Source organism: Chrysochloris asiatica, unplaced genomic scaffold, assembly GCF_000296735.1.
Source record: "Chrysochloris asiatica unplaced genomic scaffold, ChrAsi1.0 scaffold00315, whole genome shotgun sequence".
Lineage (NCBI taxonomy): Eukaryota > Metazoa > Chordata > Mammalia > Afrosoricida > Chrysochloridae > Chrysochloris > Chrysochloris asiatica.
In genome coordinates this window covers 980,278-1,003,348 of record NW_006408833.1, presented here as the reverse complement: position 1 = coordinate 1,003,348, position 23,071 = coordinate 980,278, and the positions used below count along the sequence as shown (strand labels likewise).

The window sequence follows — 23,071 nt, the reverse complement described above, 5'->3', positions numbered from 1 at the left end:
TAATACTTAGATGGGTATGTATTTTGGTATTTTTTATGCTTTCTGATTGCCTCCAGGTAGATGTGATCAGGAAATGGGCTTCCCTTTTCACTCTTCTTGAGAAATTTCAAGATACCATTGTTCGTCATTTTGGTATAATTTAGGATTTAATTTTCGGCCTATTTCCTCTTTTGTCTGCTTGTCCCACTCTAAAATCCCCGTTCAGGCCTTTTTTTCTAGTTGGAAACGGTTCAGGGCCGGCTGTGGCCATTTGGTTTTAATTGGAAACTGTCTCTTTACATTTCGAGGAGATCTATGTGTATGCGTAGTAGAACCCTTCGAGGATGGGGCTGGGATACCCACTTGCTCAGGCACCCCTATAGTCACCAGAATGGAGGTGTGCAGACAGCAAGGGAACAATGAACAGATACCAAAAGAAAAGAATGTCTACACCTTTATATCAGCGGTTCTGCCAGGTGTCTGTGTCTGCTCCGATTCTTCCCCTGCGTGGTCTTACCCAAGATGGCGGCTCCTGGAGCAGCTGAGTGTCCCAGACTAGAAAGCAATGGATTTCTTGCTTCTGCCACAAATTCTCCTAGCTGTAAGCCTTTCAAGCTTCTAAATATTCCTTTATATGTGGTTCAGAGTTCTGGGACCATCCCCTGAGCCTGCTTGGTTGAGTATTCTGTGTTGTTGTTGGCGGAGCTCTTTACTACAGTTCCACTCGATTCGCCATCTTGTTTGTTCTCTTAAAATCTTTTTGTAGAATAGTGGTCTAATGTTTTTCAGGGCTTCGATAGGCTAGGTTAGATAAGTAACTTGTACTTGATATAGTTTTAGGGAGATTGCTGGCAGTTCTGGGGAGGATGATGGAATAAAGTATAAATTTAAAATCTTTTTAATTTATAAGACTTGAAGAGAAAGCTGAACCTAATCAGCTAACAAGAAGAAAGAAAAGTAAGTGGCTGTCAGTGAACAGTGCGACCATCTTGAGCTGTTGCAATCTGCTGCCCATACAGCCACCTGCAGTCACAGGTCTTGGCTGGAGGTTGGAGGCAATGAGGGGGCAGTTCTGTCTTGGTCTTTTGCCCCCTCTGGTAGCTGGGGACAAGTCCAATCCTACCATAAGCAAACAAGTGGGCAGTGGCAACTTCTCCTGTATTTTGCAGGATGCCCCTATTTCTAGAAGTTCTTGGACCTGCCCCAAACAAAGTGAACAGAGAAACTGGGTTCATACTTCCAGTGTCAAATCACAAGGAGACAGGTGGAGAGTGCCTGAGAGCACATCAACATACAATCATTAATTAATTATATATACGACACCACCATGTCTTAGAGAAAATAAGTTCATTTTATGAGAAAAAGCAAGACAGAGTACTTCAAATAAGTGACCAAAATGCAGAGTCCGAAAATACAGTATCAGAAATGGAATCAGAATTACCTGATAAGAAATTTAAAAGAATGCTATTTAGCATTAACTGATTAAAAGAAAGATAGTCAAAAGCAAAGAGAACACAAACAAGTTTTCAAAGTATTCAGTAAAAAAAAACACTACAAGAACAGACAAAATAAATTTAAAAACTGGAAATCATACAAACCAGCACAAGATTAGAAAGCCAGAAGATTAATAGTAAAACTTTAGAAATAGGTGTTGTTAGGTTTGCTCGAGTCTGTGCTGACTCAGTGACCCTATGCACAAAAGAATGAAACACTGTCTGATCCTGTGCCAACCCTACAATCGTTGCTATGCTTGAGCCCATTGCTGCTGCCACTGTGCCAGTCTTATCTCATTGGGGGGGTCTACCTCTTTTTTTTTTTTGCTGACGCTCCACTCCACCAAGCATGATAATCTCCAGGGAATGGTCTCTCCTGATAATATGTCCTAAGTATAAGAGACGAAGTCTCGCCAACCTGGATTCTAAGGAGCATTCTGGTTGTACTTCTTCCAGTACAGATATGTTTGTTCTTTTGGCATTTCATGGTACTTCAATATTTTCCTCCAGCACCATAACTCAAATGGATCAGTTCTTCTATGGTCTCCCTTACTCATTGTCCAACTTTCACATGCATATGAGGCTGTGGAAAATACCATGGCTTGGGTCAGGTGTGCCTTAGTCCTCAAACTGACATCTCTGCCCTGGAACACTTTCAAGAGGTCTTGTGCAGCAGATTTGCTTAATGCAATACGTCATTTGATTTCTTGACTGCTGTTGCCGTGAGTATTGATGGCTGAACTGAGCAAAATGAAGTCTTAAACAACTTCAATCTTTTCTTCACTTATAATGATGTTATGTATTAGTCCCGTGGTGAGGAGTTTTGCTTTCTTTACACTGAGGTGCAACTTATACTGAAGGCTGTGGTCTTTGATCTTCAGTAATTTTACATTCTCTTGACTTCCAGTAACCTAGCAATATGCATATCGCAGTTTGTTAATGAGTCTTTTTCCTATCCTAGTGTTACGTTTTTCTTCATATAATCCAGCTTCTCATTATTTGCTCAGCAAACAGATTAAATAAGTATGGGGAAAGAATATAACTCAGGGACACACCTTTCCAAATTTTAAACCATTCAGTGCCCCTTTGTTCTGTTTGAACAACTGCCTGTTAGTCTAAGTACAGGTTCCTCATAAGCACAATTAAGTATTCCGTAATACTCATTCTTCACAGTGTTGTTCATAGCTTGTCATGATCCACACATTCGAAAGCCTCTCCGTAGTCAGTAAAGCACAGGAAGACATCTTTCAGGTATTCTCTAGAAATGATATCCCTCGTTACACATCCTTGTCTAAATCCGACTGGAACCTCTGGCAGGCAGTTCCCTCTCAGTGTATGTTGCCATTCTCTTAAAATTATGTTTAGCAAAAATTTGCTTGCATGAAGTATTAATGATACTATTCAATGTTTTCTGCATTCTGTTGGGTCACCTCTCTTTGAAATGGGCACAAATATGGATCTCTTCTCATTTGGCCAGGTTGCTGTCTTCCAAATTTCTTGGAACAGATGAGTGAGTGACTCCAATGCCTCATCAGTTTGTTGACAGATTTCAATTTGTATTCCATCAATTCTCGGAGTCTTGTTCTTGTCAATGTCTTTAGTGCGCCCTGGATTCCCTCTTTCGGTATCGCTGGCTCTTGATCATATGCTACCTCTTGAAATGGTTGAACTTGAATTTTCTCTTCAGTTCCCTCAGCTTGAGAAATACTGAGTGTGTTCTTCCCTTTCGGTTTTCTAACTCCAGGTCTTTGCACATTTTGTTATAAAATATTTGACTTTGTCTTCTCGAGCTGACCTTTGAAATTTTCCCATCAGCTATGTAACTCCTAATTTCTTCATTTGCTTTTAGCCTCTCTGTGCTGGAGAGCAAGTGTCAGAGTCTTTTCTGATGTCCTTTTTGGTCTTTTCCTTCTTGTCTTCTTAATGACTTTTTGTTTTCTTCCTGTATGATGTTCTTGATGTTATCCTACAACTCTCTGATCTTGGATCATTAGTGTCTAAATCATCAATCTGTTCTTGTGATGATATCTAAATTTAGGTGGGATATGTTCAAGGTCATATTTTGACTCTCCTGAACTTGTTTAAATTTTCTTCAGCTTCACCCTGAACTTGCATATGAACAACTGATGGTCTGTTCCATAATCTGCTCCTGATCTTGTTTTGGCTGATAATATGGAGCTTTTCTACCATCTCATTCCATATGTGTATTCAACTTGATTTCTGTGTATTTCATCTGGTGAAGTCCATGCGTACAGTCATTTGTTGTTTAAAAAAGGTATTTGCAATGACGAAATCATGAGATTTCCAGCGTCGTTTCTATGGAAACCTATTCAGGGGTACCTAACATTTTCTCTCCATTTTTTGGGTTCTCTTTTTATTCTTTTGGCGAAATCCTTGGATGCTCTTAAATGTCTTAATTTTTAGGATGTCCCAGTCATCTCATTTGACTTCCATTTGTGTGTTTTCAATTATGTTTTATAATGTATTTGTCATGTATCATACAAAAATCTGTTGGATTCTGTTACCTTAAAATGAGAGCTCTGAAAAGAAATCAGGAAAACAATACCACTTATAATAGCTACTTAAAACATGGAATACTTGAGAGTAAATCTAACCAGAGAAGCAAAAAACCTATTTAAAAAAAAACAAACAAAAACCTCCAAAAACACTACAAATAACCAAAAGACCATTTTTTAAAAGATGGAAAAACTTATCGCTAACTTCATATGGAAAGAAAAGCAAAGCTTTATATATAAAAAAAGAACAAAGTAGGAGACTTCTCACTTCCCCATCTCAAAACCTACTATACAGCCACAGGAATCAAAACAGCCTGGTATTGACTGGTACAATGAATGACCCATAGGTCAATGAAACAATTGAAAACCCAGAAGTAAATCCATCCGGGTTAATGCACAGGACTGCAAAGTCGGTTTGTTTAGAATTGATACATCTATGTTCATGAGGGATATTGGTGTATTATTTTCTTTTTTAGTGTTGTCTTTACCTGGTCTTGGTATTAGATTTATGCTTGTTTCCTAAAATGAGTTCAGGAGGTTTCCATCCTTTTCTGTGTTCTGGAATAGTTGAGTAGAATTATTGTGAGCTCTTCTCTGAATGGTAGAATTTAACAGTAACGCTCGCTATATGTGCCTGGATTTTTTGTAATTGGGAGGTTTTCTGTTTTTTTTTTTGTTTTTTTTTAAAGACTTGACCAGTTTCTTCTTTTGTAACATACTTTTTCAAGTTTTCTACTTCCATCTGTATTAGTTTAGGTAGTTCATGTGTTTCTAAAAATTTGTCCATTCATCTTAACTTTTCAAATTTGTTGGAGAGCAAAGTATTTCTTCATAAATTTCTGCTCTAACTTTATTATTTTCCTTCTTTACTGCTCTTTTTCTAATTGTTGGCGATGTTGCCTTTAGTTCTTTCTTCCTTTTTGATGTGTGTTTATTGCTATAAATTGCCCTCTGAGCACTGCTTTTGCTGTGTCAGAAAGGTTTTGTTGTTGTTTGTGTTTTATTCACATTCGACTCAAGGAATTTTTCGATTTCATTTGTTATTTGTTATATTATCTTGTAGCTTTTAAGCAGGGTATTATTCAATTTCCATGTATTTGATAACCCCCTCCCTCCGTCTTCCAATTGTTGATTTAAAATTTTATAACACTGTGATCTGAGAAGATGCTTTATAATATTTTGATGTTTTAAAATTTATTGAGATTTGCTTAGTGGCCAAACATATGGTCTATTCTGGAGAAGGTTCCATGTGTACTGGAAAGAATGAATATATATTGTGCTGTTGTGCTGAGTGCTATGTGTTTATGGGGTAAAGTTGTCAAGTTGGATGATTGTGTTGCTTAGTTACTCAAGGTCTTTGTTGAGTTTCCTTTTAGTTCTGTCCATCAAAAGTGGTGTATTAAAATCTGTTATTGTAAAGTTGTCTATTTCTTTCTTCAGTTCTGTTAGTGTTTGATTATTGTGTTGTTGTTTTTTTAATGTTTTATTGTGAATTATATGATAGTTTACATGGGTGTTTATTGTGTTTTGAGGCTCTTTCATTGGGGCCATAGATGTTTATTATGCTTATGTCCTCTTGTTCAGTTGTCCACTTAATACTGTTCTCCTTTGTCTCATGCTGGTTTTTGCCTTAAAGTGTATGTTGTCAGAGATTAAAGTTGCCACTCCTGCTAGATGATTGCCATTAGCGTGATATATACTTTTTCCATCCTTTGATTTTTTTTAACCTCGTTTCTTCCATTCCCTTTAGCTTCTCTATGTTCCAGAATACATTTCAGAGTCTCTCTGGCATCCACTTAGGGTTTTCTTTTCTTTTTAATGACCTTTTGCTTTCTTCGTCTATGCTTGTTTTTGATTGCCATCAGCATGATATATTTTTCCATCCTTTAATTTTTATTCTATTTTTGTCTTTGTGTATAAAATATATCTCTTGTAGAGAGCATATTGAAGGATCCTGTTTTCCTATCCATTGTGCTACTGTCAGTATCTTGACATTCAAGGGAATGGAAAGAGAAGGAGAAGGAGAAGAAAGAATAATCAAACAAGAACAATGATACAATGAAAGGGAAAAAAACAAAACAAAAAAACCAGTACAGCTGTTGCACCCGGAGTAGAGAAAACTCCGGGGGGCTCCTGCCAGCCAAGGATGTCACGAGGAGGTTGGAATTGGTTTCATTGCCTAAACAGGGCAGCTGGGGGCAGGCTGGCTGGTTATGAGGGTTTCTGCTAGACTAATGGTGCTTTGGGAGCTGAGTCTGGAGCTGAAATGTCTAAGGTGATTTTTCCATAGCGATGGTTGAGAAGCCCAGATAAAATTTTCAAGTAAATTATATTTAAGATAATTTTAAACCAACTTGAATTCTGATAGATGGAAATGTTTTTCTGAATTCACTAATGCTGCCTATAGCCCTTCTCAGTAAAATTCACTATTAGATAGGTCATGTTTTTCTGTGGGCAGTTTCTTGAAATTTCAGTAAAGAATATTTGTTTAAAGGCTGGCTTCTTAATTTTCTATTAGAGGTGAACAAGGCTGAGAAAGCACTTGAGTTTGGAAATTGGATGTGATGAGATGGGGAATAGCCTGTTATTGTTGCAGTTGATCTTTTGCGTCAGGTACAACCACAAATTGTGGTTAATGTGTTGGACTGCAAAGTCAGTTTGAATTGCAAGGTCTCTATGGGTCAGAACCAAATCAGTGGCACTTAACAACAGCAACAACAGTGTAGACAAGGAATCACTTTGTCTCCTCAATTTGCATAATTTATAATTAGAAGTTGCAGTTTTATTTTGTGCCAAAAATATTAAGGACTCCTTTGGCATGCTTCCATTTTCTCTCCACTGGCTAGCTTCTGTATAATTTAAAACTTTGTTAAGCCTAATTTTGTTGGATTCCTGGTATGGCGCTATAAGCACTGGAGTGCTAACCACAAAGTTGGCGGTCCTTGACAACAGGGTCTCTGAGTTGGAACTGACTCAACCACACTTTTTAACTACAACAATTTTGTTGCAGATTCTTTTGATAGCAATTTATGTCTAAATAATTGGGAGTAAATGACCCAGAAGGGTAACTCTTAGATTTGTAGCTTCCCAGGAATGCAGAGGAGGGGATGTGTTCTCAGTCCATGTTAGAGGTTTCAGATTCTTCCTAGATAATCTTTGCACAGCATGCTGCAGTGCTCAGAAGCACCCAGAGCAAGCATGCATGCTTATCTGAGATTTTCTGTTGTTAAGTACTATTATGTCAATTCCAACTTACAGGGATCCTGTGTAGGGTTCCGAGGCTATAAATCTTTGCGGGAGTCAGAAAGTGTCATCTTTCTCCCGGGGAGTGACTGGTAATGGTTTAGCCACCAACCTTGTGGTTCCCAGTCCAGTGTTTATTCTAGAGCATCACGATGTTCCCAATATGTATAGTTTATTGTTGTTAAGTGCCGGTGAGTTGATTTCAACTCACAACAACATTGTATAGGGCTTCCAAGGAGTGGCTGGTGAGTTTGAATCGTCGACTTTGTGGTTTTCAAACCTTTTGTTGTTGTTGGAGTCGGGTGACCCTGTATAGGTTTGAAGTTTTTAGGTGACTTTTCAAATGAGTTGTTGTTGTTGTTAAGTGCCGTCGAGTCGGTTCCGACCCATAGCGACCCTGAACAGGGTTTCTGAGGCTGAAATCTTTACGGGAGCAGAAAGGCTCATCTTTCTCCCATGGAGCAGCTGGTAGTTTCGAACTGCTGACCTTGCGGTTCACAGCCCGATTCGTAACCACTACGCTACCAGTTTGGTTTGTTCAAAATGTTCCTTCAAGTAATTTCCAGATTTGCATGGGATGATTAGATTATGATTTTGTGTCAGAATTGTATTTTGGATTGGGTGGTTTAGACTTGTATAAGAAAGATTTTTCTTCACTTGGTTTATTTTTACAATTTTCTATCAGTGACCAATTAAATTTAGGTTGGCAATCCTCAGGGCACTTCAAAGTCATGTTTTATATGACAGAATAGGAAGATTGGTGTTTTTGTGAGCGATGGTATAGTGGATTGTGCATAATAGCATCTTATGTGCTATAGAATTGTGGAAGAGATTTGTATTTGAATCTAGGTTCTTCCACTTCATATGTGACTCAGCTTATCAACAAATTGGGATCGTCTTCATATGGATTACATATAATGCATAACAGGTGTTCAGCAAATTCTACCTATTATAATTATGATAATGCCTAGCATAGCTGAAAAATGGATTATCAGAATATTTGTTGGGTGAATATTACTGTAAATTATCAGAGATTGTTTACAAAGACTTGACAATCAGTTTAGCATATCAGTTAATGTAATTGTGCTTCTATATCATATTGCAAAGAAAAAAGAATAGGCTTGCTAGGAATTTTGCTTTGTGACACATTGGAGTTTAGTGATCTTGGTGTGGTGCTTCAGGATAAACTCTGGACTACTAACTAGCAGGTTGGCGGTTCAACCCCACCAGCTGCTCCTCAGAAACCCAATACAGCAGGGGTGGCAAACGTCCAACTCATATGCCTTATGTTGTTGTTGTTGAGTGCTGTCGAGTCAATTCCGACCCATAGCGACCCTGTATAGGGTTTCCAAGGAGCAGCTAGTGAATTTGAACTGCCAGCCTTGCAGTTCAAATGACTTTGCAGTGTGATGCGTTAAACCACAGCGCCACACCAGGCCTCCATGAACTGGACCAAATGATCTGTTTGAACCTGAAGATCTGTGGTTCAAACTCACCAGCCACTCTTGGGAAACCCTATTGAACAGGTCACTATGACTTGGAACCGACATGATAGCACCTCACAACAACAGGAATTGATAGAATACCAATTGAAATGTTTCAGCAAATGGATGCAGCACTGGAGGCACTCAATCATCTATACTAAGAAGTTTGGCCAACTGACTGGGTGAGATCCATTTTCATGTCTATTCCAAAGAAGAATGATCCAACAGAATGGAAATTATCGAACAGTATTGTTTATCACACAATTAAAAGTTTGCTGAAAATAATTTTTAAATGATTGTGGCAATAAATTGACAAAGAATTGTCAGAAAGTTAAGCCAAATTTAGAAAAGTATGTGAAAGGAGGGCTTTTAGTGCTGATATCAGATCTTGGCTGAAAGCTAAGAATACCAGGAAGATGTTTACTTGAGTTTCATTGTCTGTGCAAAGACATTTATATGGGTCATAACAAATTGTGGATAACATTACAAGAATGGGGATTCCAGAACACTGACTGTGCCTATGCAGAACTTGTACACACACCAAGAAGTAGTTTTTGAACAGAACAAGGGGATATTGCATGGTTTAAAATCAGGAAATGTATGAATCAAGGTTTTATCCTTTTACCATACTTACTTTGTATGCTGAGGAAATAATCCAAGAAGATGGACTATGTGAAGAAGAATTGGCATCTGGATTGGAGGAAAATTCATTAATAGATTTTGATATGCATATGATTCAAGCACTTACTGATGAAGATAAAAGGATAAAGCCTTCAGTGTGGATTACACCTCATCCTAAAGAAAACAAAAATTTTCACAACTGAAAGGATTGATGTTGTCAAGGATTTCATTTTTCTTAGATCCCCAGTCAACTTCCATGGAGACAGCAGTCAGGAAATCAAACATGTTGAATTGGGCAAATCTGCTGCAAAATATCTTTTCAAAGTGTTAAAAGATGTCACTTTTAAGACAAAGGTGTGCCTGATTTGAATTATGGTGTTGGAGGAGAATATTGAGAGTAGACTGCCAGAAGAACAAACAAATCTGTCTTGGAAGACATATCCCCAGAATGCTTCTTAGACGCCTGTCTGGTGAGACTTCGTCTCTTTACTTTGGACACATCAGGAGGGACCTGTCCCTGAAGAAGGACATTGTGTTTGGTAAAGAGGAAGGTCAGCAAAAAAGAGGAAGAACCTCAACAGTAGCTGCAACAGTGGACTCAACATAGCAACAATTGTGAGGATGGGACAGTGATTTTGTTCTGCTGTACATAGGGTTGCAGTAAGCCAGAACTGACCTGACAAGAAGCTGTTTTTGTTTAAAACTGGCCATAATGCTTTCCCAGGATTTCTGTATTAATTTTAGGCTGATTTTGGTTGATTACCATCCCATACATTTTTTCCCCCCTACAATTATAGTTGTGATAAGTTACTCACAATTGAATCATGAAATCCTGTCACCATCATTCCCCATCTCCTTTCATCAGCCCCATCTGGAAAAGAGGAAAAAACTATTTCCCCCTTGTTCTGAAACTAAGCATAATCATGAAAGCTTGTAAGCCAGCCACTTCGTGCCTTTATACCTCCCAACCCCATTTTTTATAGGGACGGGCCTATCACTCCAGTGCACTCAGGAAACAAGCTTGATCCTTGATAAGAAGAATTCTTCCATTTTGGTTGGAATTTTGAGCAACTGTGTCATCAAAGGTCCAGTTGATGAAATTGTAGCAATTTACATTTGCTACCAGTATCAAATTCTTTATCTTCATATAGTAGAGTTCTGGTCAGCTAGCCATCTAAACTAGGTCATCTCATACACATTTTTGTAGCATCTCTTACCTACCAATTAGAGAGAAATACCTAATTACATTTTGAGAGGTTTGTCCTAGTTTTGGACACATTTTGTGTTCGTCAAAACCCACATATGTTAAGAGCTAAGTTGTTTCAATTACCCCTTTTTACAGGATAATTTACTTAAGAATATGAGTGAATATCTTTATTCCTCTTACCCTCCCTCTATAAATGCCTCTCATATTTCTCCTCTTCCCTTTAAAGTCAACCTTTTCCAAAGAGCTGTAGACAATGCCATCTATATTGATCACCTGACTTAACACCAAACTGGCTTTTATCCCCATGAATCAGGCTGTGAACCGCAAAGTCACCTGTTCGAAACTACCAGCTGTTCCAATGGAGAACGATGAGGCTTTCTGCTCCTGTAAAGATTTACAGCCTCGGAAACCCTGTACAGGGTCGCTATGAGTCAGAACCAACTCCACGGTACATAACCACCACCACCACTCTACTGAAACTATTGCTTGTTGAGTTAGCTCTGTTCCCAAAAACTGGGCCGCCTTTCTTCCTTATTTATAGATGAGCATTCTAGACTCATGGCTTCACATACTGTCAGTACAGACGTCTTTCCTGAACTCCATTCTACACAGATTTGGATACCTTTTGTATGGAAAATTCTGTGTTAGGTGCTGAGAGAATGTTGCAGAAAATCAAACCAATACCTTTAATTGATATTTGTTATGAAAGAAACAAGCAGGCCACTGTAATAGAAATAACAATAGATCCAGCTTTAGGGTGGGTGGTCCTGGGAGACCTTGTTGGTTCTCAATCTAAATGTCAAATTCTCAAAAGGAGCTTGATGTGGGAAGATTGGGGGTGTGGGGCAAAAACGTTCTAGTGGGAACAGCCTTTGTGAAGGCCTAGAGGCAAGAAAGAACTTAGTGTTCCAAGAACTTAACAGAAAGATCAGTAAGGTTGTGCAGGAAGAAGAGGTTTGAGAATGTCCAGGGCCTAAATCATTCTATGGATCCTGTGAGTCTTGGACAGCGTTTGGGTATAATTCGAAGGCAATTATTGAAAGGTTTAAGCAGGGAGGCAATATGATATATATTTTAAGAAAGTTACTTTGACTGCTCTGGGAATACATTAGATAAAATTGAGTGTTGGAATAGGTGCGGCCATTTCTCTATTTCAGATTGAGGAAACGGGCTGATTTTTCATATACAGTAAATGATATAGCCGAGATTCTAACTTAGGCTTCCTGATTGAGTCATAAATGTGAAGTGTCCGTAACAAGATAGAAAGTGAACTTTAAAAAAATTAAAATAAAAAAAAAGCTTTTTGTATGTAAATGAACTTTAAAACAACTTTATTGTGAATTGAATGACGGTTTGCAGAGCAGATATTTCTATAAAGACAACCTTTTCTCTAACTTTTTACAATGTTGGTCTCATATAATGTTTGTCCTTTTATGATTGACTAATTTCATGAGGTGTTTCAGAGATTCATTATTTCTCACAGTTTTTGTAGTTTTCTATTGTGTATATGTACCAAAGTTGGTTTAACCATTCTGTTGATGCCCATGGGCATTTAGAATGTTTCCATTTTTTTGATATGTCTCTTGTAGGTAGCATATTGCAGGATTCTGCTTTCTTACTCATTCTGATCTCTATCTTTAACTAGTGCTTTTAATACATTTGTATTCAGTGATTATCAATAGATATGAATTGAATGACATTTTCTATGCTGAGTTCATTTGTTTGTGGTTTTCTTTCTATTTTATTTTCTGTTGTGTTTACTAAATCTTTCTGATTCTCCTCTTTTTAAGGTCTGATGTGTAGGTATGTTTTCTTTGAAATTATTCTGTAGCTTATTAATTTTATCCCTACTAAAAGCAGTTTGTTTTATATGTAAAGTGGGCCTGGTCATTACAAATTTCCTTTCATTTCGGTTTATCAAGAAATGTCCTAATTTTGCCATTGTATTTGAGGGAAAGCTTTGCTGGGTGTATGATTCTTGGTTAGCAATTTTTTTTCTTTTAGAATTTTGTATATGTCATCCCATTGTGCTCTCGCCTGCATGGTTTCTGCTGAGAGATCAGAATTTAGTCTTAATAGTTCTCCTTTGTAGGTAACTTTTTGCTTTTCCCAAGTTGTTCTTAGAATTCTTTCCTTTGATTTTGGAGATTTGATTTTGATATATATGGTAATTTTATTTTGGGATCCATCCTGATTGGGGTTCATTCAGCTTCTTGTATGTTTATCTTCTTGTAAATTGTGAGAGTTGGACAATGAATAAGTAATAAGGAAGACCAGAGAAGAATCAATTAATTTGAAATATGGTGGTGAAGAATATTGAAAATATCATGAATACCAGAAGAACAAACAAAACTGTCTTAGAAGAAGTGTAGTCAGATGCTCCTTAGAAGCAAGAATGGGAAAACTTCCTCTCACTAACATTGGACATGTTATTTGGAGGACATTATATGTATGGTAGAGTAGATAGAGGGTTAGCAAATATGATTGTGAGGATGGTGTAGAACTGGGCAATATTTTGTTCTGTTGTGTATAGGGTCACGATGAGCTGGAACCGACTTGACAGCATCTAACAAGTAACAGATAACATTATAGATATTGTTAAGTGCCATTGAGTTGATTCCGACCCATAACGACCCTGTGTAGGGTTTCCAAGGAGTGGTTGGTGAATTTGAGCCATGCCAGCCTTGCAGTTCAAAACAACCTTTCGGTCCAATGTATTATCCCACAGCGCCACACCAGGACTCAATAAAGGGGAAATGCCTTTTTTTTTCCCCCTCTCAGGAATATATTAGAGCATATTCTGGATTTTGCTGCCAACTCTTGCTAAATGTGGGCCATACAAGTAAAATATAAGCTATTCCATGGTACTATGTGTTTTGGTCTAAATTCAGACAGAAAACTGCCGAAAATTTATGTTTGTGCTTAGCTTTGCAAATATATTGTTAGAATCTTCGTCTGGTGTGCAGTCCACTTCTACTTCTGTGCACATATCCTACTTGCTAAAGGGAGAAATCTTTATTTCTTCTATACCTTGGCCAGGGTATCTTGAAGGACTTGTCAACTGTCAGAGGTCATGTGACTTAGGAGTATGCTGTGTATCTAATTATTAGGCTGGTGACCCCTTGAAGTCACATTTATTTATTTGTTTATTTCATTTGACTGTAAAGATACATTTATTTCCCTCATAGTTCAGAAAACTAGAAGTCTGAATTCGGGGAACCAACTCTAGGGATAGAAAAGGCTCTATATGTAGGCTCTGGGGAAAGATCTCTCCTAGCATTCTTAGGTTCCATGGCGATTTTCAAGAACTCTTTGGGTTAAGCGTTGGGTGGTTAACCACACATTAACGGTTCAAACCCACCAGCCACTCTTTAGGAGAAAGGTGAGGTTGCCTGCTCCTTTAAAGATTTAGTCTTAAAAACCATAATGAGCAGTTTTCTACTCTGTCCTACATAAACTTGCTGAGTTGAACTTAACTCGATAGCAGTTGCTTTTGTTTCTTGTGACTCTGTTTGGTTAGTGATCTTCATAAAGTTTTGGCATCTATATTTTCCTGGCCAAATCACATAAATTTAGTAAAGTGATTGTATTCTTTGCTTAGGACATTTACAGTAGATGCCTTAAACGTCATTTTCTAATAAAGGCTTTTGTGTGTATAACCTTTGTTTTTATACTACAACTGTTAGTGCAACTAGTATGTTTTATTGGTAAAAACAGTAAAAGATACAGAGATGCAGATAAAATCATACATAATCCCTATGGTTAGCAAAGAATTAGCATTTTCATGCAGTATCCCATTTAAGCTATTATCTTTTGTCTTCTTACTATAATAGATTTAGACTATAATTCTGTGTTGTGAATAACATAAAAAAGGGATATCTTTATTATGTTTTACTGTTTGTAATATTTTAAAGTAGCATGATATTCTGTTTTAAAGTAAGTCTACTTTTAGTTTTTGGTTCTTTGCGATTTTTCACTATTAGAAATGGTTACACATTGATTCCTGTTTAAATCTTTCTGTACATGATTTTGTTTTATCTCTAGAAGTGAAATTGCTAATGTTAAGCTTTCTAGAAAACTGCAGTGTTCTGGTGAGTTTTTCCAACCTGAGGTATTAAGAATTTGTTGAAAAGTGGGATAGGAATATTTTTATTTTGGCTGAATTTAGTTGCAGGTGTGGGTATAGGATGTAGGTCGGTTATCTGGAGAGATTCTATACCCTTTTCTACATCATAACTGTGCCTCTTGAATTGATATGGCATCCTATCACCAGAGATTTTTCTTTAAGCATTTTCTATACTCTTCACTTTATCCTGCTAATCTCAATGCATATAGAGATAAAGATTGTAGTTTTAAGTTCTTCTTTTATTATTTTCTTTTCAGGTCATAAAGCAGAAAATCGAAAACATGAAAGTAGACAGAACTAAACTGAAAAAGACACCTACTGAGGCTGTAAGTATCCAAAACTTTGCTCTGTCATTTTTAAATTTTAGGAATAGTCCTAGTGATGTGTTCACCCATACTGATTTTCTAAATATGCCATTAATTATATATACCAAGTGCAGTAAAACAGCAACTTATCTTGAGTCACTCAGATTTTCACTTAAACTTCTCTTGATTAAAAAAGTGGGTACCAATGGATGGTGGAGACGAAACCATGGAAAGTGATGAACGTCAAACATTTCTTTGTTAGCTGTATTTATTCAAAATAAGTCTTCAGGCTATTCTGAAGGAATCCAGAAGTGGATTCAAATGCTGACTGTAGTTGTGGGATCTTTCTCAGGTACCATAGTGGTTACTAGGTTACTAGTTGGGCTGTTAATTCCATGATCACCAGTTCAAAACTACCAGCGGTTCCACGTGAAAAAGATGAGGCTTTCTGCTCCTGTAAAGATTTGCAGCCTTGGAAACCCTACACAAGGTCACTATGAGTCAGAACCGACTCCACAGTATATAACCACCAGCTCCACCTCCACCAAATAGTTGAAGTGGTAACACCATTTCTTATGATGCCAGTGACTTCACTTTCTTTATTAGAAATTCCTAATCATAAAATTCAGTTTAAATTGTACATTGTATTTTGGGTGGCCATGTCAGTTCATTCTGTTAATAGCATAAATCCAGTTTTCGTCCAATATTCTATCAGCTAGAATGAACATTTCTGAGCTTAAGAGACATTGTTGTTATGTTTTTATTAGAACTCATGGTGACCTCATTTATGTCAGAGTAGAACTGTATTCCATAGGATTTTCAGTGACTTGAGTTTTTGGAAGTAGATCATCAGAGCTTTAGACTTGAATTTTTCATCATTTCGGTGAACAGCTGAGCGTGTTTACTATTTGTATGTTAACCCAAGGACTAATCTAGGAAAGGTTGATTTAGGAACATGTTAGTTGCTGTCAAGTTGATTCCAATTCATGATGACTTGTGTGCAGAGTAAAACTGCTTTATACGGTTTTCAAGGCTGTGACTCTTAAGTGGATTGCAAGGCCTGTCTTTTGAGGTTCCTCTGGGTGAGTTCGACCCATCAAACTTTTGGTTAGTAGTTTGTGCTTCATTGTGTCACCTTGCCAGTTACCTTCCAGGAACACAGGCTGTGGCTTCAAGCAAAGCACTAATATTCCCGATAATGAGTATGAGAGGTACTGTCTTCCCATACCTTTTTTACATTTGTTGTTCAGTGTTGCTGAGTTGATTCCAACTCATAGCGACCCTGTGTATGGTTTTTGAGGAGCAGCAGATGGTTAGTTTGAACTGCCAACCTTGCAATTTAAACCCACCTTGAGGTCCAGTGCTTATCCTACAGTGCCACACCAGGACTCCTGTTTACATTTGATACTTGAAAATGTTTAAATAAATAGTTGGGAGGGGGGTGTTAATTGCCATCTAATTGGTTCTGACTCCTAGTGAGCCTGGGTTTGAATATATTTTTCAAGTTTGTTGACTTTATAACAGTTTTCAACTGTGCCCTCCATTTTGATATTAGAATGCCTGTGTTCTTAGTGAGTACCAAGAATGTTGAATATATCTGTGTTTTTCATATCTGTGGCAAATATTTTCATTTGTTCTGTGCTTTTAATTTTTGTTGTTTTCATATTTATAAGTTCTGACAGTTATATAGTCAAGTACTGTTAGAAAATGGAGATCATAAAGAAAAACGGTATTTTTGGATTGGACAACTTAATGTTTTAAGATGCCAAAACAGTTGCAATCTATATATTAAATTCAATCCTAATCAAAATCCTAACAGAAATGGAAAAACCAATTCTCAATTTTATAGGGAATGGTAAGAGGCCCTCAACAGCTAAAACTAATTTTGAAATATTTAAAGAGAAAAAGTAGGAGGACTCAAATGTCTTCATTTAATAACATAAATCTACAGCAATGAGTATTGCCTGGTACTGGTATAATAATAGACACATACAAAGAGGTCTATGAAAAATGGAGTTTTTGATAATGGAATTTCAAAAGAGAATAGAATTTTTCCAAAACTTTTTGAAGCCCTCTTGTAGACCAGTGCACTAGAATTGAGAACCAAAAATACCTGATTTTTGACATGGGTACTAAGTCCTTATTATGATAGGAATAGAAGAGAACCGTTGTTAAATGGTGTTAGAAAAACAGAATTTCCACATGTAGGAAAAGGAAGTAGGATCCATGACTCACACCATACACACATTAAAAAAAAAAACCTCACAGTGAATTAAAGACCTAAATGAAGGGGCAATGCTGTCAGGTCTAGCTTGTAGCAGTGAATTATTAAACATTAAGAATCTACCAACCAATAATTTGACAATAAAATATAAATAATCAGTCATAAAATGGACAAGGGACTTGAATAGACATTTTTCTAAAGAGGACATTCAGATGAAGAGATGTTCAGTATCATTAGCTATCAGAGGATATGCAAATCAAAACGACAATGAGATACCATTTTGCTCCCAATTGGATGGCTAATATAGCAGATAATATTTTTTGTTGTTAGGTGCCATTGAGTCAGTACCGGCTAATAGCAACCCTATGCACAGCAGAATGAAACACTGCCCAATCCTGGGCCAACCTCACTATTGTTGCCATGCTTGAGCCCATTGACGCTGCCACTTTGCCAACTCATCTCGCTGGGGGGTTTTCTTCTTTTTCTCTGACCCTCCACCTTACCAAACATGATATCCTTCTCTAGCGACTGCTCCCTCCTGACAATATGTCCGAAGTATGAGAGACAAAGTTTGGCCATCCTGGCCTCCAAGGAACACTCTGGATGCACTTCTTTCAACACAGATCTGTTGGTTCTTTTGGCAGCTGATGGCACTTTCAATATTCTCCTCCAATACCATAACTCAAAAGCATCAATTCTTCTACGGTCTTCCTTATTCACTGTCCAACTTTCACATACATATGAGGTTATTGAAAGTACCATAGCTTGGGTCAGGTGCACCTTAGTCCTCAAGCTGACATCTTTGCTCTTCAACACTGTAAAAAGGTCTTGTGCAGCAGATTTGCCTAATGCAATACATCATTTGATTTCTTGACTGCTGCTTCTATGAGTGTTGATAATTGATTCAAGAAGAATGAAGTCCTTGACAACTTCAACGTTTTCTCCGTAGGTAAGAATGTTCTTTAATGGGCCAATGGTGAGGATTTTTGTTTTCTTTACATAGAGATGCAACCCATACACAAAGCTGTGGTCTTTGATTTTCATCAATAAGTATTTTAAGTCTTCATCACTTTTAGCAAGCAAGGTTGTATCATGTCCATATCGCAGGTGGTTAATGAGTTTTCCCTCCAATCCTGATACTATGTTCTACATGTCATTCAGCTTCTTGGATTATTTGCTCAGCATACAAATTGAATAAGTATGGTGAAAAAATACAGCCCTGGTACACACCTTTCCTAATTTTAAACCATTCAGTGTTTTTGTTCAGTAACTGCCTCTTAGCATATGTATCAGAGCACAGTGAAGTGTTCCAGAATACTCATAATTCACAGTGTTAACCAAAGCTTATCATGATCCACACAATGAAAAGCCTTTGCATAGTCAGTAAAGCACAGGTAAACATCTTTCTGGTATTCTCTACTTTCAGCCAAGATCCATCTAAAGTCAGCAATGATATCCTTCGTTCCACGTCCTCTTCTGAATCTGGCTTGAACCTCTGGAAGTTCTCTGTCAGTGTATGCTTGCAGCCATTTTTTTAATTTAGCAAAATTTTATTTGAATGTGATATCAATAATATTGTCCAATGATTTCCACATTCCTTTGGGTCACCTCTCTTTGGAATGGGCACAAATACGGATCTCTTCCAGTCATTTGGCCAAGTAGTTGTTTCCAAAATTCTTGGCATAGATGAATGAGTGCTTCCAGAGCTGCATCAGTTTGTTGAAAATTTCTATTCTATTCCATCAATTCCCGGTGCCTTGTTCTTTGCCAATTCCTTCAGTACACCTTGGACTTCTTCCTTTAGTATCATTGGTTCTTGATCATAAGCTACCTCTGGAAATAATTGAACATCATCTATTTTTTTTTGGGTACAGCAACTCTGTGTATTCCTTCCATCTTCTTTTGATGTTTTCTGCATCATTCAATGTTTTGCCCATAGAATCCTTCAGTATTCCAAGTCGAGGTTTGAATTTTTTCTTCAATTATCTCAGATTGAGAAATACCGAGCATGTTCTTCCCTTTGGGTTGTCTAGCTCCTGGTCTTTGCACATTTTGTTATAATATTTGACTTTATCTTCTCAAACTGACCTTTGACATTTTCTGTTCAGCTCTTGTACCTCTTCATTTCTTCCATTTGCTTTAGCATTTCTATGCTGGAGAGCAAGTTTCAGAGTCTCTTCTGACATCCTTTTTGGTGTTTTCCTTCCTTCTTGTCTTCTTAATGATCTTTTGCTTCTTGATTTGTGTTCTTGATGTCATCCTACAACTCTTCTGATTTTCGGTCTTTAGTGTTGTAATTCATTAAATCTGCTCTTGATGATCTCTAAATTCACGTGGGATGTTTTAAGGTTATATTTTGAATTTCATGGACTTGTTTTTATTTTCTTCAGCTTCAACCTGAACTTGCATATGAGCAATTGATGGTCTGTTTGACAGTCTGCCCCTGGCTTTGTTTTGGCTGATGATATGGAGCTTTCTACCATCTCTTTCCACAGATGTAGTGAATTTGATTTCTGTGTATTCTATCTGGTGAGGTCCATGTGTTTTATGTTGTTTGAAAAATGTCTTCGCAATGAAGAAATCATTGCTCTTGGCAAAATTCTATCATGCATCTCTAGCATTGTTTCTATCACCAAGGCCATATTTTCCAACTACTGATCCTTCCTCTTTGCTTCCAACCTTTGTATTTCAATCACCAATAATTATCAATACATCTTGGTTGCATGTTTGATTTATTTCAGACAGAAGTCGGTTGTTCTTGTTAAGTGCCTTCGAGTCGGTTCTGAGTCATAGCAACCCTGTCTAGGGTTTCCAAAGAGCGGCTGGTGGGTTTGAATTGCTGACCTCATGGTTAGCAGCCAAGGCATATGGATATTATCCTTTCCATAGACAGCATTGTACTTTAAGATAGATCTTGAATTGGTCTTTTTGACAATGAATGTGGCATCTTTCCTCTTGAACTTGTTGTTTCCAACATAGTAAGCTATATGTTTGTAAGATTCTAAACTGCCAATATCAGTCCATTTCAGTTCAGTAATGTCTAAAATGGAGGCCTGGTGTGGCACTGAAGCCACTGAACTACATGGTCAGTGGTTCAAATTCATCAGCCACTCCTCCGAAACCCTATATAGGGTTGCGGTGAGTTGGGACCAACTCAACAGTTGGTTATTAAGAACCAATTCTTAATAACAGCAACAACAATACCTAGGATATCAATCTTTATGTGTTCTATTTCATTTTCAATACCTTCAAATTTTCCTGGATTCATTCTTCTTACATTCCATGTTCTGATTATTAGTGGATGTTTGCAGCTGTTTCTCCTCATTGAGTTGTGTTCCATTAGCAAATAGAAGGTCCCAAAAGCTTTACTCCACTCACATCATTTTTTTCCCACTCTACTTTGAGTAAGGAGCTCTGATAATGTAGTGCTTAGGAATCGGGCTGCTGACCTCAAGGTCAGCACTTTGAAACTACCAGTGGTTCCGCGGGAGAAAAATGAGGCTTTCTGCTCCCATAAACATTCACAGCCTCAGAGACGCTATGAGTCGGCACCAACTCCATGGCACACCACCACCACCTAATTTGAGTAGGCAGGAGTCCTGTCAGTATGAACTACAAGGTTGGTGAATCAAGCTTACCAGCTGCTGCTTGGAAACCATATGCTGGCTTGCTATGAGTCGGAACCAACTTGACAGCACTTAACAACAACTTTGAGTAGGCAGCTCTTTCTCAGTCATTATTTTGGGGGGTGTCTTCCAACCTTAGGAGTTTATTTTCTAGCACTATATCCTATAATGTTCTTTTGCTGTTCCTAATGTTTTCATTTTTTGGTACTATATTTGTTAATATTCAGCTACTATACATAATTTTTTCAAAGCCTAAACGTTCAGAAGTAGTCCACTTCCTAATCTGTATTTGAAGTTCCACTGAAACCTGTTCACGGTGACCCTGCTAGTATTTAAAATAATCAGTGGTATCACTTACCATCATAGTAGCATGTAAGTCACCACAGTATGGCAAAGTGACAGGTATTCAGTCAGCATAAAGATATTCCATTTCATGGAATCTAGAATTTCTGGTGCCATGGTGACTAGAACTCTTGAAACTATTCCTCTGAGAAAAATCCTTAAACATTATCCAAAAATATTCCCTGAAGTCTGCTTATAACCAAATACGAGTTTAGCCTAATTTGCAAGAGATGTCTTCCTTGAACATTGTACTCTTTGAAGAAACTATATGGAGTCAAAGTGACAATAGCAGCTTGAAATTAGATTAGGAATCTTATGGGGCAGTGAGTTTGTTAATGGGGAAGGAACCACTCGGGAGATAGAATTACAAATGTAAATGTAACCACTGTCACTGAATTGTACTTATAGAAACTGTTGGATTATATATTTTGCCGTGTTTAGTCTTAACAGCAACAAAATAAATAAAATTGAAACAGGATAAAGAAAATTTGCCTAATATATTCCACAGTGGCATTAGTGTGGGAATCTACTGATAAGATAATAGAGAACCTGGAAATGAATCCTAGCATTTATATGTATGAGAACTTAACCTGTGATTATAAAAGATATTTTAATTGGTGGAGTAGGATGTATTCGTTTAGAAGTAATGCTAGGGCAGTTTGTCTTTGAAGGGTAGGGAAGCTGTTGTATATGATACAAATTGTATAAATTAAAAGATTTTAATACAGCTGTGTGTTGGTTGACATTCTGTCAAATTGGTTTTCATATGACTTGAATTTGTGTAAACAACATAAAACTTTATACGAGCCCACAGGGTGGTCTTTGTAGCCACTGCTGGTGGGTGAGGCCTAAGGAATTGATGGTGGCAACTGAGGGCGAGGAAGCTAATGAAAAGAGAGTGGAGTGTTCTCAGCCCCATACACTGTTCTGCCTGCTGGACAAAACCTGAGAGCTCTCTCCCAGAGTCATGTCTTCTGCTTTACTTGCCTATATTCCATCTGTGGACCAGTGCTGCAAGAGTCTGAGTTTGAGGTCTTTAAAACTATTATAGTGGCGGTGGTGGTGTGCCATGGAGTCAGTTCTGACTCATAATGACTCTGCATAGGGTTTCCAAGGCTATAAATCTTTATGGGAGCAGAAAAACCTCATCTGTCTCCTGCAGAATTGGTAGTTTTGAACTGCTGGCCTTGTGGTCAGCAGTCCAACTTGTAACCACTATGCTACGAAAGCTCCTTTAAAACTATTATGTTGTTAAGTGCCATCGAGTCGATTCCAACCCATACGGATCCTGACTGTATAGAGTTTCCGAGGAACAGCTTGTGAACTTGAACCGCCAACCTTTCAGTTCAAACAGCCTTGTGGTCTGGCGCATCAACCCACAGCGCCATACCAAGACTCCATTAAAACTATTACAGGGAAGTAATAAAAGGTGTTTTCCATTTTTTTATTTAAACATACAAAAAGACCAGATGGGATCACAGACAATATATGTTGTTAGATGTTGCTCAAACGATCATTAAGCGATGAATACCTGTATTTAAAAAGGAAAGAAACTATAGGAGAAAGAAATTGTAGGTGAATATTTACCTGGTTTTAGGTGAGGATGTCCCTTCCAAGCATTAAAACAAAAAGAAAAAAATCCATTAATAGAAGAGATGGTTAGATGCTTTGCACATATGTGGGCTGTTTGTTGTAGTTAAGTGCCATTGAGTCTGTTCCAACTCACAGGGTTTCTGAGTAGTGGCTGATGGGTTTAGTACTTGGTATTTACCCTGTAGCACCACATCGGAAAAGTTTCTAGGGATACAGAGTTCTGGGAAATGTTAGGGTATTAACTTCTAAAGTGAGGGTAGTTGCTGCACCTTTCATTATACAATTTGAAGAAAGAGGAGCAGAGTATCCTTT

General features: G+C 37.6%; 1 protein-coding gene across 1 annotated transcript in view; it reads left to right on the top strand.

Moving 5' to 3' along the window:
* HUWE1 (HECT, UBA and WWE domain containing 1, E3 ubiquitin protein ligase) overlaps positions 1-23,071 on the top strand; it is a 198,439-nt gene that overhangs the window by 27,962 nt on the left and 147,406 nt on the right. The window contains exon 3 of the mRNA XM_006875251.1: positions 14,927-14,995. Coding sequence (XP_006875313.1) covers positions 14,951-14,995 — 45 coding nt within the window. The 5' untranslated portion in view covers positions 14,927-14,950. The remainder of the gene's footprint in view (positions 1-14,926; positions 14,996-23,071) is intronic.